Below are 17,405 nucleotides of genomic sequence, written 5' to 3' on the forward strand. Positions count from 1 at the left end.
ATAGAATAAAATAAGTTGTTCAATCTAGTATTTAATCGATATTATTAATATCACAGTTACATAAACTTACATATTGCGTGATACAGAACATATATCTGTAACAATTTTTATTACATCGTTTCTCTTTTGTGTACAGATTCCCTCACCTGAGACGATACCCTTGGAAGATATGTGTGTAATTTTATTGTGAAATATATGGATTAAATTCTCATATAACATATCTTTAATTTCTTTTTAGTTCTGTTTACTATTTTTGTTATAAGCTATAGACAATATACTAAATTTGTTGTGTTTATAAAAAATCGACAGAATTTTCTCTTGTATTCAATTTTCTGATTATGATACTTTCTTATTAATTTTTATCATTATCATTATACTCTTTATCAATAAGCCTGCTTTTAGGAGCTCGATAATATTTTTGTGATCGATATATTGTGTGATCATTTACCATTAACATATCATAACGCACCACATAGATACTTACGAGTTAATGAAAAATAAAGGAATAATAATTAACTTTGATGTAAATGATGAATGTTGTGCGTCTACATTTCCAAAAAAAGTTTAGATACATAGTGTGTTTTATCAAGTAAGCAAGAAAATTTTATTGTAGAAGTTTTGTAGAAGTACCTATAACATTTTTAGTAAAGGCGTTTCTTTTGGAAAGATATTTTGTATAACCGTTTTAATGAAGAAATAAACAAGTGATAATAATTCAATATTATATTGAAAACACGATAGAATAGAAATTGCAGAAATAAATATTAAGAACATTTTACGCAGCTGTTATGTGATTCAGAAACGAATGCTAAAAATGTTATACTTCTGCAATAAAATTTCCATATCTAAAATAAACATATATATGTATACACATATATATTACTTAACTGCTTTAACTGTACAAAATTATCATAGAAATTAGGTAGCTGATTGTTTGTAATTCTTTGTACTCATTAGTTTTTTGCCACACATAGCGCATATGGCTTTTTTATACGCGCACGACTGACAGTAGTGAGATCCTACTTGGTGTACTTTCTGCCTGCATATCCTGCAAATCTCGAACTTCGTCGTGTACGGGTTGAATCGTGCCTTTCCTGCGGAAAGAGCCTTGTTTTCTCCCACCTTGCGACCTCCGCTTTCCACCGTGTTCCTCGCGCCCGTTTTCCAAGGATCCGGGGTAATAACCTTACCCAATTTCTGTTGGCACTTTTCGCAGACCATTCTCGAAGCTTTCTGTTCGCACGAAACGCAATAAACTGGCAATCTATGTAAAAATTAATAAGTCAGACCATTAGTGAAAGAAAGAAAAGTGAATTATTTTTCCGAGAAATATCGACGCAATTACTTTATGTCACTGTACCTTAAGTATCAACGCTGTAATTCCTCTTCAAACCCTATCTTGTACGTTATACAATACGTCAACCCTTCGTCAACATTGTTGAATCCGAAATTACATAGACATTTGAAAATCTTCTTCCTCTTGTTGTATGGCTCAGTTGGCGAATAACACCCATACGCCAGCACTAGAGGCAAGACATTTGAAAATATTGTAGCAAACGTACACAAATATGAGGGTCAAGTCTGGTTACATGAACCACAGTTAAAACAAGCAGGGGGGCCAACTGAAATAGACGAATGTATGTAAACAAGTATTCATGTTTATTAGGCTAGGGTATTCGCCGCCAGATGAGATGGGAAACTTGACTTGAGAGATAAAATTACTAGAAGACACTATTGTCCAAATTGTGACCAATAGGTACAGAAGTTGCGACTCTGTACCTATGACTGTACATACGTTCAGAAAATGGTGTGTTTTAGAAAACGAATCTGATTGGTGAATCTGGGAGAAAACGCCAATCACTGCCATTGAGCAACAATCCTTGATGCAATATCTGATATCCAATAGGATTCGTTCATCGACAAGAATGTCAATCTTAAACAAACGAAGAAATAAAAATCTTATTATATACCATATGATGGATGACAGTTCGCGAAGCGGAGATGTCTTTGAATAAGTTCGCATTTAGCGATCGCATCGACGTGTGCATCAGGATTGGGTAAGAGTTGAGTCAGTTTTCTACATGACCTGTATAATACGTAAAATACCATGTATAATTAAACGATACAAACGAATGTAGAAACGTATCAGCATTGTTATTACATTACACTGCTTCTGAATTGGAGGGAGATGGGGAAAACGTAATTTGTGCACGACGTAGAAGAGAAACTACAAGTTTGGAAATATTATTTCATTATCAATTATCGAATTTTGCCGCAAAGTGCAACGTCCGTGACGCTAATTAATTTTTCTGAAAATAAATATGCTCGCACATAGACTAATGTTATATAACGGCGTTTCTTTTATAGATTGAAAATCAAGTTTGTTCAATAAAATTGAAATATTATTAATCGCCAGTTAATCAATAAAACTTTATCGCCAGTTTGTTCAATAAAACTTCATGAAAGTATTACATTCGAAAAGAAATGAATATAGGAAATTTTCCGTTTCTTAAAGCATCATTATATTAACATCCTAATTAACAAAATACTATATGAAGAAATGAACTATAATATAATATATCAATTCTACAGAGATATAAATAAAATATAAATTTGAAATAGAGTTTAGATCAATATCTATAATATGCTAACACTTATGCAATGAATAATTGAAAGTGTGGTAATATATTATTCATATACATATCTAATCTTTTCTCCTCGATTAGCAAGGAACTATTGTTATCGCGAAAGGACGTTGTGTACATTAATAGCACGGAAAATACTTCTCGGTAATCGATATCGCGTACATAAATACAGCACGGAAGAGCTTTTGAAAAATAATCTAGAAAATTGATACGCGTGCTCCGAGTACCCGCGTATGTTGCAAATTTTATTACGGTATTATGTGTTCCCCACGATATTCCTTATTCCTTACAAAATAGGTAAATGTAATAGGTAACGTAAAGTAACATCACGGGACCATATTAGATAGAGCTCCAGTCATCATATATATAGTGCGTATATAAAATGTTTAAGTATTTATTGAAAAATATTGCTTTAAAAGAAGTAAACGCGAACTTATTGCAATTGCAAAATTATGGAAATGGAACTGTCGATAATACTAAATTTACATAAATTCTTGCTTGAACGTTATCCCGCTATTCGACAGTAGATGCATTGTTTTATTTTGTAAAAGATATTGGCATTGTACTGACAGACACATATTGTTATTGAACCATGATAAACTACGATATTTCAATATTAAATTTTATTTTTATCCGTTTGATATTTAGCAACATCCTACTGTAAGGTATTATAATAAATTTTGTAGTATGCACGAAAATACAGATTCAAACGGACGAATTGTCTGAACAAACACGCGTGAAGTTAGTTGCAGATCATACGAGCAGTCGATCGTTATCTTCACTTAACAAAACTGTTAACTGCACAAGTTCGATACAAATTTTCCACCGGACATTGCGAAACGAGCACAACGAGATTTGAATCAAGAATAACTCCGGGGCTCTGATCAATTTCATCACATCCGCAAAAATTTCCATCGCATTTGTCGAACGGAATCGGGGACGGTGTCGAGCGCCCTTCTCGCGATGACGGCGCGGAAGGGAAACCCTGAAGGGATGGAAGAACGGAGGGAGTCCGCGGGCGAGAGAGGGGTGGTAAAGGGAGTGAGCGACGGCGGCGGCGCAGCACGGTGAAGCAGTTTCGACGATGGGGGTGGCGTGCGGGCGCGAGCGCCATCTGGCCGTTCAGTGCCCGGCCACCCTCGGTACACCTTGTACGATTCGCGCTCGCGCTTCCGGATTACCGTGGCTAAGTTTTGCGACGGGCCCCCGAGGATTGGGACGGCAGTGCACCCGTGCCTTAAATCACAGTGACCAGTGTATGCCTTGAACGCGGCGACGCGACGAAAAGGTAATTATCGCCAGCGCGGTGGTGCGTTCGTTGGAACGGGCATTGCGGGAGGGGACGGGCACGAGCGTGAAGGGTACGTGAAGTAAAGGAAAGAACGAAGATGACGGCGGTGGTGGCGGCGATGACGGTGCAGGCGGTGGAGATGGCGGTGGAAAGAAGGTGGAGCAAAGTGACGACGACAACGACGACGACGACGACGACGACGACGACAATGATGATAATATGACGATGACGGTAATGCGGCAGCGCGATATTCGGGACATCGCGTCTCGGGAATCGCGGTCGTCGCGATGTCGAGACAGGGTACACGAAAGTCCATTGGATCGATCTGCCGCCTTCGTTTCGATATTGCGATCCGAGTACAAGCAAAAGGCGAGATCACGATAGGAAGGAGTACGTCATGTCCGGGGAAATCGGTCACACACCGTCGCCTCAGACCCGTTTTGGCACGGTTTTGCTTCGATAGTTTCTCTACTCGATTGAAGTTCTATTCGGAATCATCGCAACGTGATCATTGGATCATCGCGATGCGCGTCACTTGCGACTTGCCCTCGGAAATTCGCGAAAGTTCGCTTGGCAGAGCGCAACGCAGGGCGACGCGCCTCGCCGATCACTCCTCGAGGGAACCGTCGAGAAAATCATCCCCGCTGATGGAATTCTTCAATAAACGTTCGATCTCCTTTCCTTCCTTGAGAAAACCGCCTCGTGGTTGTCGCCTCGTCGACGTGACTCGGTTGAGACGCGCGCGATTGATCGTCGGGGATCACCCCCAACGGCGCGTCAAGCGCGAGGGACACGAGGCCGCGCGTCATCACCGTCCGTCCGTTTGTCCGTCCAGGTTCCGGCACACTTGACGGTGGTGGATGCTTGTTCGGATGACGACGTCGACGTCGGCGACGCGTGCTCATCTTTTAGCTTGGGTGTCTCGAATATGCGTCGTATACGTCGAGACGAACATCAGCGGGTTCCATCAGCGTACATGCGCCGTGATCGTCGAACCCTTTACGAATGCGTCATGCAGAGGAGCGAACGAACGAGTTTAAATCTTCGTGAAAAAAAGAGTCCGATCGTTCCTTAACTCCCTTTCGCATCCCCTCTGGGATGTAACGAATGATGATGATGAGACTCATCAAGGTTTCAGAATTCGATTGTGATCGATTAGTATCGCGGTATTTCTTTCCTCTTGTCGTCGACAAGGCGATATGTTTTCGTGTAAATTTACGCCTCTCGCGTTAAAATGATTTCTCGCTAAGCTCGTCGGTCGTGTACCCGTGGCGTGAATCTAACGTCATTCGATGATCAGGATCGAAACGAGACTTTGCTCCTATTTGCAAATGATGCCGAATTTATACGGAGTTGACAGTGTGGCGAGTCGAGTTGTTTGCTTAAGCTTTCAACAAGGGAGAGATACAAGGGAAGACAAGCGAATAATTAGGGGTATTTAATTACTTGTTCCTTCAGATTAATCAAACATCGGAAATTTAATACCAATGAAGAGTTTGAGAAAGATAAATTAGCCATTCATGCTAGTCTTGATTAAAATATAACAGAAAAAATGAATTTGTTCACTACGTTTCATCCTTCTTTCTCTTGTCTTTTCGTCTTAACATTGAATTCCTCACATGATCACACTAAAGGCAAGTAAATTCGAATAGCCAATAAATTCGAATAGGCATTCCTTTAATTCACTAATTTCATGTGATTCTGAGGCAAACATATGTTACATATATATAAATTTAATAAAGCAACGCGTCAAGAGAGAAAAAAAAGTCCTTTATTCGCTTATGCTTCTCACTATTCTCTTCTCGCATGAGGTAGACAATTCGAGACAAGTTACTCGGTACTCGAATTGCTTCTACTGTCTTACTGAAATACTGTAGCACAGTGCCGTTCCTCGATGGTGGTTCACGCGTCGCAGCACGAGGCCGACGCGCGTCTTCCGTTAAATAATCGGGTGCGAATGCAAATACGTACGTAGATACATACATACATATGGAACACACACACAACACGGTCGATCGATTTTCTGTTCCCGATTCCGCGGCGCCCGCGGCATGCAACGATCGGCGACGAGCCGAGCGCGCACACACATCATCACCGGGGGATTCACGCGGGTTTTCTGTGTCGTTTCTCACGTCTAGGTCTTACATCGAGTCGTCCAACGTCTGCGATAACTCCGCGATGCGATCGTACCTAGCTATAGATCGAGCGACGAGTGAGTGAGTCGCGCTCGGCGCGACTTTGCGATCGGAGTACCGGAAATGTTGAAGATAGGTACGTAGCAGTTTCTCACCAGCCGAAAAGCTAAAGCGTGTCCGTTTGAGAGAGAAAGAGTGAGAACGATGATGGGAGATAAGAAGAACAGCGAGGGAACGGGAATAAGCCGAGAGGGTAACTCGCCATGGTGTTCTTCGAGTGATACGTCCCTTCGTGAGCAGGTCTCTCGAGGGTAACTCTTGATAGAGCAACGTCTCTCTCAAACGGACACTCGTCGCAACACGTTTCGCTTCTTCTTTCATTTTCCGACAGCTTTTCTGAATTGAGGTGATCCGCATCGGTCCAAAAGGGCAATCGATTATTCGTTTTAATTAACAATACGAATTTTCCGTGGAATAATTTTTGATGGACGCGAATACTTCGCGCTCTTTTTTTACATAATTGAAATCAGCTGAAATCTTGTGAAATAAAATTGTTCGTTTCGATTCACCGTTTCTCGATTTATCTCAAGATTCGATTATTTATTAACGCTCCGTTAACGGTAAATTGTTTATTAGCGTAGTATTCGAGCGTTGTATACTGGATGCATTTGCAAAGCGAAGATGCGACTTCGTACTTCCGGTAATCTCTCGACTCTTTCGATTTTTATAGACTGTTCTGTTTTTACTTTATTCGACTGTCAAACATGAACGTATCTTTTTGAATCTTTCAGTTGGAATCGTAACATGTTAGAATCTAGAACTGCAAATAAAATAAAATATGTATCGATTGCTCGTTATGTACTTGTATATACATGCACGTACATAGTTAATCGAGCATGTTCACTTTAGGGGAACTGAATTAATTGTTGCCGGTGCGGATTATTCCAATCAAGAATACTACGACCCTCTTTCTTTCCTAACTCTCACTCTCTCACCCTTTGTCATACCTCTCTTTCTCTCGAATGCACACTATTTCCTCCGAAATATTCACGACACCATGTACTGTCGTGTCCACACACAGTGTCGTTCGCTGACTACCCAATTTTAACGGGGACAAACATCCCCTGGGAAGCATTGTAGCAATCGAGTTTGATTGACGCTTTGCACCGCACAATTTTCTATAATCTACAATAATATAGATTGGTAAATGAGGATTTTAGAATTCAAGTAATAATGTTTAATCAACTAATTAATAAATAGAGTTATTGAATTGTTTTATGCTAATTAATTAATTAACGTTATTATTATTATCTTTGAAATATATAACAGAAGAAAAATTTTATCATCAATGAAGAAGTCTCCGACCGTAAACAGTTTCTTTTGAGATTCCTTTCGAAGTTTGTAGTCTTTTTTTAACCAGATTGTGTAATTAAGCGCATCACAAGAATATTTATAAATGATATTTGATTGCAAAATGTACCTACAAAAAAGTTGCAAAGATTCTCTTTAATTATTTTTACAATTATTACTATTGATTATTTTCATGGGATATAACATTCAGTTTTGTTAACTTTCTCACAGATTTGTTTTGATCTAACCGATTACTATGTTGTATTTCTGCTCATTATCAGACTGGATACAAATGCTACACAGGAGACTTTAACTCTTCTCTGGAGAGTAGTTTTCACAAAATACATTTCGCAAATGTCGTGTCCACCGTGAAGCTTCAGTCAGAGAACAGAATCTACCAGTGAGGGATTAACGCAAGCCACTGCCGGAGAATAAAATTCTCCTGTGAAACATTCTGTTAACAAGAGTAATGAAACATTCCTGCTATTATATCTTTGATACTATTAAAAGCTCTATATAATGATTCTACGAGAATATAATTTTCTAACAGATAGTAGCAAGATTTAAATATCGTACTCGACATAATATTTGTGTAAGAAATCCCTTAAGGAAAACTTTCTAAACTCCCTCAATTTTAAGATTCACGATGAGAAGAAGTACAAAACGGCGGAATAAAATCGAAAAGTTTTAAAAGCGATTCCCGATTTGGAATACTCGATATTCCGCAATCCGGCGAGGCGATTTCCTGTCGATTCCCTCCAACATATCTGTTTTTTGCGGTGTGTTGCCGACAGGTGCTCGTGGAATATCAGGCGTCCGTGAATTTTCGAACGACTCATGGCTATATCGCGTAACAGTTCGTTCACCTCTCCCGGACGCAAGTAATACGTCTCCAATCTCGTCGATCTAACTCTCACGCCAAAAAGGGAGGGTTGATCTTAACGACGCTTGCAGCGCTCTTTTATTTTCGCGTACCAATCCGTATTTTAGAATCGAGTGAAATAAACGGTCGTTACTCTCTCTTTCCCATTCGCTCCTTCATCGATCACGTTCTCCCCTTCTTTTTTCTTCGTTTTCACAGTCGTGAATTCTTTACCATGGGCAAGAACTCGTCGGAACGTAGATAAGACATAAAATAACAGCAAACCCGTAAGAGGAATGCATGTGATGGTTTTTGTTCGCGTAATAGTCCCCTATCCCATAAAAATGTCTACGTTACTACGTGTACGCAGTGCATTTACTCGAGTGTCATGGTGAAAACGGTCTTGCCATTATTATACACGTGATCTCTGTGTATCAATGTTGAGAAGAATGAACACGCAACACGCGCTTTTACTTTTATACGATCGTGCTTGAAACACGCAAATTGTAATCACATGATTATTTAATTTATATGATTAAATAATTATTTGAATAATTATGTTCATTTGAAAAGTATATAGTTCACAACCTCGATATTTTTCGATATTAAGTTTTCATCTGCACATTATCTGAGGATAATTTACCGTTAAATGTTATTATAAAATATAGTTATTTGTACAGAATATTGTTCGCGCATAAATACAAGATATAAGAAAATATCGTATGATACAAGATACTCATGTAACCGAGGTCTTGCTTTTAGAGCTCTAGAGAGAACGGAGGAAGGAGCAAAGTATCGTAAAAATTTCGCATTCCTGCTTTGACCCCGACCTGGTTCGATGAATGGAATGACAGGCAAGTGTTGCGGGACAGCTCTCTGCATCTAGTTTGCATCGACTTTGCATTTCTTCGCGGGAAAACATCGTTAGAAGCTTGTCGCGCTAAACGGCAGAAAGAAGGGAGAGAAAGAGAGAGAAACGAGAGCGAGACTTCACTTTGTACGCTTACCGCTAAAAATACGCGATGGTGGTCGAACGGTACCGTTGGGGATGGCAGCTGGGGGCGGCGTCATGACGCGCCGTATCGTTGTAGCGCTAAAACGGATGCTGCATGCATCAGGCATTGTCAATAACGCCACCAAGATGCGACGGAGCGACAATGCACGCGTTACGACGTGCACGCGCACGGAAACAGCCACGAGATGATGTTTAATCCGCGCGTACACGCTCACACGTCGCGAGCGTGTCGCTCTATAATCGGAAATCATCAGCACGTTCACTATCAGCGTAGAAAAAGGGATCGTAGTGTTTCCATCATCGACAATAAGCGCCGACATCGTTTTTCTGCGTTGCTATGTGCTCGTGTAGCGAACTAGAATCTGAATTTTCCTACATTTCAGATAAATAAAAAAACATTTTTTAATTAAAATTGAAATTGCAAGCTTCGTCCACTTGTGGATACATGCGATCTATATCTTTGAGAAAATACAATTAAAGGGGTAACATGATTAGCCGAAAATGAAAGGAACTACGACATTAAATAAAATAAAGGTCGTAATGACGCACTTTAATTTTAATTTAATTAGAAGCGAAAGGATTCTGTCCGCACCACATAATTTGGCGAACTGCATTATCTAAATAAGAGGCATGGTTGACGACGAACAGCCAAGTGATTAAAAGCCTTCGGCTTTTTATTTCGATGCTCGAGGAATTTCCGCTCGCCGGAGCGTAAACGCAAAATGAGAATAGGGCTCAAGGGAGATGCCTCGTAGCTTCTCCCTATGATTCGTAGATGTGAATCATCAGTCTCGTATCGATGTTCGATATACGGCCAGGGACGTTTTAACGCATGGGTCACATGAATCGACCATGGTGGGAAAATAGAACGTGGGAGAGGCAAAATTGCGAGAACTGATGAATGTTAATAATATGATATAACGAGTAGATTTCAAATTTTGTCGCGGTTGACGTTTGTCCGCGATTGTTAACAGAATTCACAAATGCGACATTTATGTAATTCAGTAAAATGAATTGCAGCTAAATAACGCATACCAACTTTCTCCCTCATTTCGGTTTATTACAAAAATTTGATTAGAAGCAATCATGAACGTGAAGTCACGAAACACAAATTCTACTGCACGCATTGTATAAGCTTTGATTGTGAAGAACTGAATAAACAATAATGATTAATAATAAATACAAAAAGTAGTCATCGTGTTATCGGGTGTCGATATTCATTAATGTCAATATCCAATAAAAAACATCCGAGACATGGCAAGCTCGTTCGAAACAGCAAAAAATTGAAAAAATCACGGACAGAATCCAACTTGGACCGTCGAGTTCTATTCTAGTTTAGTCGTCATCGATTCGGTTCGCAATGAGGGCGAGACATGGAAGAAAGACACGTGAGTCAGTCAATATGCGCGACAATTAAGGGGCAAGAAGTTCGTTTGATGATGTGCCGACGCGAGCACGACCTGAAAAATACAGCGACATTCGGCTGCTAAAAATAGGAAGCGTTTTACCCGTCCATTGAGATTCCAGATCGATCGATATCTCCTGGCAGCGCATCCTGCCGTGTAAAACGTCGAGTAACCGACATTTACATCGTTTGAATTTCGTTTTTCCAAAGAGGCCGCCGGTATTGTATTGATCTGTTGACCATCGACGACAGTGCTGGCGAGTCGAACAACAGACTTGAAAGATGTAAGAAGAGTGTAACTTTCTCAACTATTACAATACCGTGCGTTCCAAGATAACGGAAGTAGACGAAGTATCAGATTCTCTTTTAAATCTGATAAGATCGTTCCACGGTTTTCATGTAACGTTTGTTTTAAACGCTGCTATCGATTGGAGAGGTACATTTTTTACAGTCGAGTTGTTTCTACTCGTGAAGACAGTTCATCTCAATTAGCGTAGCCCTCTTTTTTCGGTTGTTTTAACAAAAATCTGTTAATTTTTTTAACAATTGTAAAAACATATTAAACGTATTTGTAATATATGTATTTAAAAGATATTGATATATTTGCTTTCATTCTTCTATTATTTTCTATTATCGTATTTCCTAAATAATAACGTATCGCGTATCATTTTATTTTTCAAAAACTAGAATAATATTTTATATCCCAAAAAGATTGTGTATTTCCAAGTTGTTAACTCTTTTCTATCCAACGAATTTATTTAAAAATATGTATGGTTAATAATATTTGCTGAGTAACTTCTTGTTTCTACAAGAAGTGTATCTTCATACACAGTATAGCATCTTTCATCCATAAGAGTTATATATATCTTTCACGGAAGAATTTCTTTATTATATTATTATATACTTTATACATGATGACCTATACGTGTATTGATACGTGTAATGATGTGTATTATAGTATTTATATATGTATTATTTATATTCAGTATACATACAACGTTTCAACGTAATTCCTATGTAATTTCTACGGAGACAAAAGAATCTGAGGCTTCGCTTTGTGTTAAAAGAGTGGTATTATTCATATGCAAAACAACAGAAAATGTGTGTGTGTATATTGTTAAGACTCAAGCATCTTTGAAACACGAAAGCTGTACGAAAGTCAAAACGTTCTCTTGAAAAAAGTTTCTTATTTCTCAAAGATTTCCAGATATTCCCTGCAGCCACTGAGAACAGCAAAGTTATGTAAACCAGATGAAAAGAACGCACCTTAGCATGTTGTTCGCTCAACATTTCTCACCTTTCCAAGTATCTTGGATATTTTCACGCGACTTTATAAAGATTAGAATGAAATATTATAAAATTGCTGCTTTAGAGCGATGTTCTCTAAAATGTAACGCTGAAAATGAGGGAAGAGTTAGTAGGCTGAGATTACCAAATTTTTCTCCCCTCTCATCCTCTCTCTCTCTCTCTCTCTCTATCCTTCTTCTGGTTACACCTTTCTCTTTATCTCTGTCACCCTCTCGCTCTTTCTCCTTTATTATTATTTATCCCTTTAATTTGTGCCAGACACGTTGGCAATATCTCACGGTGAGATGTGCTCCGTATGAAGCGTGCCCATAACTCGTCGCGATCCGACAATATACGTCGGGCTGGAGCGCGATCTTTTAAATTAAAACCATTAGATCCGTAGCGGGGTATTACGCGGGAGGCCCGATACTCCATTAGACTCCGTAAAATTCCACGAGTTAACACAATGGCACGGTTACTGCGAGGATGGAGGAGACCCAGGATTCGACGACGTCGATATACATATAACGGGGCTATGTGTGTGTTCCAATGAATAATAATTAGATCTTATTCCGACAGAAATTTAACTTAGAACTCAACAGCCAGATTAATAAACATCGAGAATTATTATAACTTACTAAATATGACTTAATCGGAGAAGAATCAAGATTCAAATGAAAACAGGAAAATGGGAATTTCTTGTTCCCTTTAATTAAGTTTGCGTTACGTCGTAGAATCTAGTTGAAAGAATATTCAATAATTCATTTACATATCGCATATATTTTTGCTCGCTTGCGAATGTAGCTAGCCGTGAAGTTCACCGATAAGAGAAAAGGAGTGCGGGAGACAAACAGCCGTTAAATTTCAGATGCTAACGATCCCTACTGTGCCACTAAATTAGCCAATAAAACCGTCCGAAGCCCGCGTCGGTTTTATCGAGTTGACTAATTGTGATCCTTTTTCCTTTTCGCGTGAACACTTTTCCTTTGACAAATCAGTGCTCTCCTTCGGCGGGATAACGAGCATAAAATTATGGGCCATTTACCTCGCACGATCGTCGGAACTGATCCGGTTCTCTTTCCCTTCCTTTTCTCGAGAGCGTCGTCTTTTTAATTGAATCGAATCATGGGAAAGCGTCCCCGACGTCGCCACGGCGACTGTCAATAATCTTAAGTGCTCGTGAGAAGTGGGATTACTCGAAATTCATAGGATTCGCAGAGAAATCCGAGGAGCCAGTCGCGGCTTTTTACGAGCTCACGTTACGGAGAATCAGAGATCGAGATCGCGCAATAAAATGGAGCTGCCGTGCATCTCTGCATCTCCGAGCACTATCTATACCTTCACTCGTCAATATTGTGTACACGGCTTGTATACACGGCTTTTCTAAAAACGGAACCGTATGTTCGGATTCCCGATCATGGACGATAACAAACTCGGCTTTTATAAAACGAGTGCGAAGTGCAACTTTCCTCATGGACGAATGGATGATAGCTCAGTTTTTCTAAAAAAGGATGATATTCGGTGCCGTAATTCTGCTGTAGGTTTCTTTTAAAAGCCACGTACTCGAGCACGATCGACAAAGAAAGCCGTTCGATTATCGACTCGTAGTACTCTAGTCTAATTAGTTGGGTCAGCGAACGCACATTGAAGTTCATTTGGTGCTTGGTACTTGTGCGACCGTTGCCTGCGGCCAAGTAGCGAATTGAAATGTATTTTATGGGTGCGATGTAAAAAGCTGATGAAAATTCAGCTGTAATCAAGCGAGATAATCTAAAATCAAACTACCAGCATTTCGAGAACTAAAGGATTCTGATGAATGATGATGGTACTTGACTTTTGCTGAGCAAAATCCACTTCAGATTTGGCAAGAAATCCGCAGATAGACGGTAGTGTGCTTGCATACGTAAAGAATGATACAGACAAGCAACAGTGATCGACGCGTGTTGGTGTACAAGCATTGTACCCGTTGTACGTACATCGCGATTCTAATTCACATACCACACACGACAAAACTAAAAACAAGGTTAATGTGATCGCCAAAATTGCAACCCGTCTCGTGGGCAACCGCGAAGCAGAGTCTTTTAGTGATTGAAACAGTGATACATAAATTAAAGCGCGTTGTACGTTGGCGCGAGCCCAAATGCTTACGAGTTTACATTATCTGAGCCCTGTATTACGATCCCAGCATGTAGCGAATTATATGCTGAGTGTACTGATGCCTCGGAAAATATTGAAGCTTTAATCCATCAATATCTTGGAAGCTTCATTTTGCATCGATATCTTGAAAGTATCAATTTTGCATTGGTATCATCACTTTGCATCAGTAGCTTGAAAGCGTCAATATCTAACATTGGTACCTTGAAAGTTTCAATATTTTACGTCGGCATTTTGAAAACGTCGGTATTTCGCCTTGATGTTTTGAAAGTACCGATGTTTTAATAGTCAAGTTGGCGAATATCAAGATTAGAAAATGTTACATTTCTCTGCGGAGTACCGCGGTGTTATTAAAACGTGAATGCCGTAGTTATTCATTCGCCAATTACGAGATTCATACGGAATTTTGCGTAGTCGGAAGTTCATTTCGCAAACTCACGATATTTCTAACACCAGGTCATGAGCGGAAACCACGTAACACTATATATATTAGATTCACAGTGCTGTTCGTAAGTTTATCGGTCACGAGTTCCGAACCGGATCAAAGCCTCTTGCTACTTATCGATTAAATCGACGCGGAATGCCAATTTAAAAATTCTCCATTCCCACCTCAGTTCCCACCGTCTATAGTTCTCACAGCTTTGCGAAATGAGACACGGTGACTGGGTTGTCGCCGTGTAAAAGGGTTGCCGTTTCTGTCCGGTCGACGCCGGTCGTTATCATCGTGATGCTCGTAGACTTCGCAGTTCGCCGATGTTCGAGGGATACGTGCGGAAAACGCAGTCGAATTCGCGGCACGAGCCGCGACGACAATCGATCGCCACGGCACTTCGGTCGGGCGTCTCTCCGCGCGCCATTGTCGCACGCTCTCGGGAAAAAAAAGAGAAAGGACCGTCCGGGGAGTACTTCATGCCGCTTCGAAAACGGCCGTTCGTGCTTTTCTCCTCGTTGAACGGAAGAATGCACGATGACGACAACGGCGACAACGCTCGGTGCGCGTTGAACGTCACAGCGCGGCGGGATTCAAAATGTGCCGATTGTATCTGTTGGTGCCAGTGACCCCCTATTGATTCCACGCTCGGCGAAGCACAGACCAGACCGCGCGTCCGCCCTCTCGCAACCCTCGCTCGGCCTCTCTCTCGCCGTTTCTGTCTCTCTCCCTCTCGCCTCCCCCCCCTCTCTCTCTCTCTGCCTCCCTCTCCCGGTCGGACTCTCCTTCGCCCCCGTAGCTACCCTGCCGTTTCCTCGTGTCCGACCATCCCTCCACCCTGATCCCCCGGCCACCCTGTGTACCCTCTCGCGCTCTTACACGCTTATGCGCGATATACCGCCCGCTCGCGGCAATGTCCCACGCGAGTGAACGGGCGAGTGAGTGGGCGGGCGAGCGAACAAGCGAGCGAGCGAGCGAACCACCCCGACACCAGTTTCACCCTAGTAGCGGCTCCCAACCGACTAACCAACCAACCAACCAACCTAGGCGAAAATAATTTTACCTTTGTCAAGAAGGCACCGCGCGCAAAACGCGCAGCCCACCTGGCATTCCGCGTGTTGGCTAAGTCGGCCGATTCTCTCCCCGGCCTGACGCTGGAAAAGTGGAATTATTAACGGGACACTGAGCGTCTCGTGCGTTATCACCTGCCCCCGTATTTCTCCCCCGCTACGTCGCCAAGATTCGGAAAAGTGGCGGGAAACTTCGAGATTCCGAAAGTTTTCTGTATAAAACCTGTATAAAAATATCTCCCTCCTTAAGACGAGATCTCGAGTTCTGATCGCTTTATCGGCGTCCCTCTGGTCCATTGTGCGGCGTTGGACGTACATCTTCTTGCGCAACTATTGTTCCACGAGAACCATTAATTTTGTTATCAAGTTGAGGTACTTTTGTCGATGTAGCTAGAAACGTGCTGCTGAAGGTACAATGCACCCTTGCAATAAACGGACGGCTTAAAAGGAGCATATTCTCTTTGATCACGATTAAACATCTTTTCCACGATTTCTGGATTTTTTCAGACTAAGTATCTCAGCCAGCAAGCCTGAGATTAATGTTCTCTTAGAGTTTCTCGATGCTATGCGAAAGATAAAAGAAAGGAGCCTCTCTTTATACATTCGCGCTCCGTAATTGCAAATTAATAATCTGTGATGCAGCACTCAGTACCGTAATACTCTGAACTTTAGCAAAAACTTTGCCTCGGTCGCAATTGTTTTTACCGTTTCAGACAGATGTGCCTCTTTAAGCTACGTGAGATTTGTTTATCCAATAGAAAGGCGTCCGTGATAGAGTTCGATAACAGGAGCAAGTCGATAACAGCAGCGGTAGTTTCTGTGGAAATCGCACGACGAAGAGTTACTGGGACAGCCGGCCTATACATACGCCATTGTCCTCCCCGCTGGTTCTAGACCTGCATTAAACTGTAGATAGTAGATTAATGGCTATGGTAGACCACGTTGAAAATGGGGGATCAAACCGTTTATAGAGCACATTCCCATATTTTCAAGAAAGTCGTACTCGCTTCGCCGTTCTCGATCTTTATTACGACAACTATCGGTCCGTAAATTTGTGAAAAAGAACTAACCACCAGTTCTACTTTATCGGACTGTTGCTGTTTTATGATTCTACCTAAAAGATTCCCAAGCATGCACGGCCTGCTGAAACAGATATGCGTCAAAAGATGATATAAAAATGTATCACAATTTTATTAAAAAAGTTCCGTAACAACTTTTACCGCCACAAAACTGTTCTATAATATTTTACCGCCAGATGGTATTTTCAAAGATCTTAACGTCCAACTTAAAATTGATTAATTTTCACTCACGTTTCCGTGCTCGTTCGCTATTTCATCTGTCTAATGTGAAAATGTATCAATATACTAATCTCTCCTGAATCCCAGAGATTCGACTGTTATCGAGAATTACATAATTAATCGCATGATGGGGCATGATAATTGGATCTATGCACTTAATACTGCAAATGCAGCGAGAACAGGGACATTTGTCTTCGCGTAAAATTAGCCTTTACACCGTGCGATCTGCCTCCATCCCGGGTAGGTGATCTCACACGTGCCATCGCGTATGATGGAAGATTCATGGGGAGTCTTATTGTTACACGGCGCGGAGAGCTCGTCGTAACGTCGTCGTTCCATCTATCCTGCTCGCGCGCCAAGTTGGCGAACGTACTTTTATCACTGTCGGCGAACGCCCGTTCCTAAGTTCCACATGCATAAGGTCTAGATTCCAGGCAGGAATTATATGCTATTCGGGCCGACG

At 41.1% G+C, this 17,405-nt stretch overlaps 2 protein-coding genes across 14 annotated transcripts in view; one reads left to right on the forward strand and one right to left on the reverse strand.

The window, feature by feature from the left end:
* Positions 1 to 25: 25 nt before the first annotated feature.
* On the reverse strand, positions 26 to 1,610 carry LOC105282029 (cysteine-rich PDZ-binding protein). The gene is made up of 2 exons (XM_011343684.3): positions 1,361 to 1,610; positions 26 to 1,264 (listed from the first exon to the last, which is right to left on the reverse strand). The coding sequence occupies exon 2, from the start codon at positions 1,219 to 1,221 to the stop codon at positions 919 to 921; it is 303 nt and encodes a 100-aa protein (XP_011341986.1). The 5' UTR covers positions 1,222 to 1,264; positions 1,361 to 1,610; the 3' UTR covers positions 26 to 918.
* A 2,147-nt stretch (positions 1,611 to 3,757) lies between these two features.
* Positions 3,758 to 17,405, forward strand: part of LOC105282033 — a 39,372-nt gene continuing 25,724 nt past the window's right edge. For 7 of the 13 annotated variants that reach the window (XM_011343687.3, XM_011343690.3, XM_011343688.3 and 4 more), the window contains exon 1: positions 3,758 to 3,933. The gene's annotated coding sequence lies outside the window, so the exon portion shown is untranslated. Of the gene's footprint in view, positions 3,934 to 6,074; positions 6,208 to 17,405 lie in introns of those variants that run through there. The other 6 variants (XM_011343694.3, XM_011343696.3, XM_011343689.3 and 3 more) reach the window with 2 other exon arrangements.

The sequence above is a fragment of the Ooceraea biroi genome, chromosome 7 (assembly GCF_003672135.1).
Source record: "Ooceraea biroi isolate clonal line C1 chromosome 7, Obir_v5.4, whole genome shotgun sequence".
NCBI classification, from domain to species: Eukaryota; Metazoa; Arthropoda; class Insecta; order Hymenoptera; family Formicidae; genus Ooceraea; species Ooceraea biroi.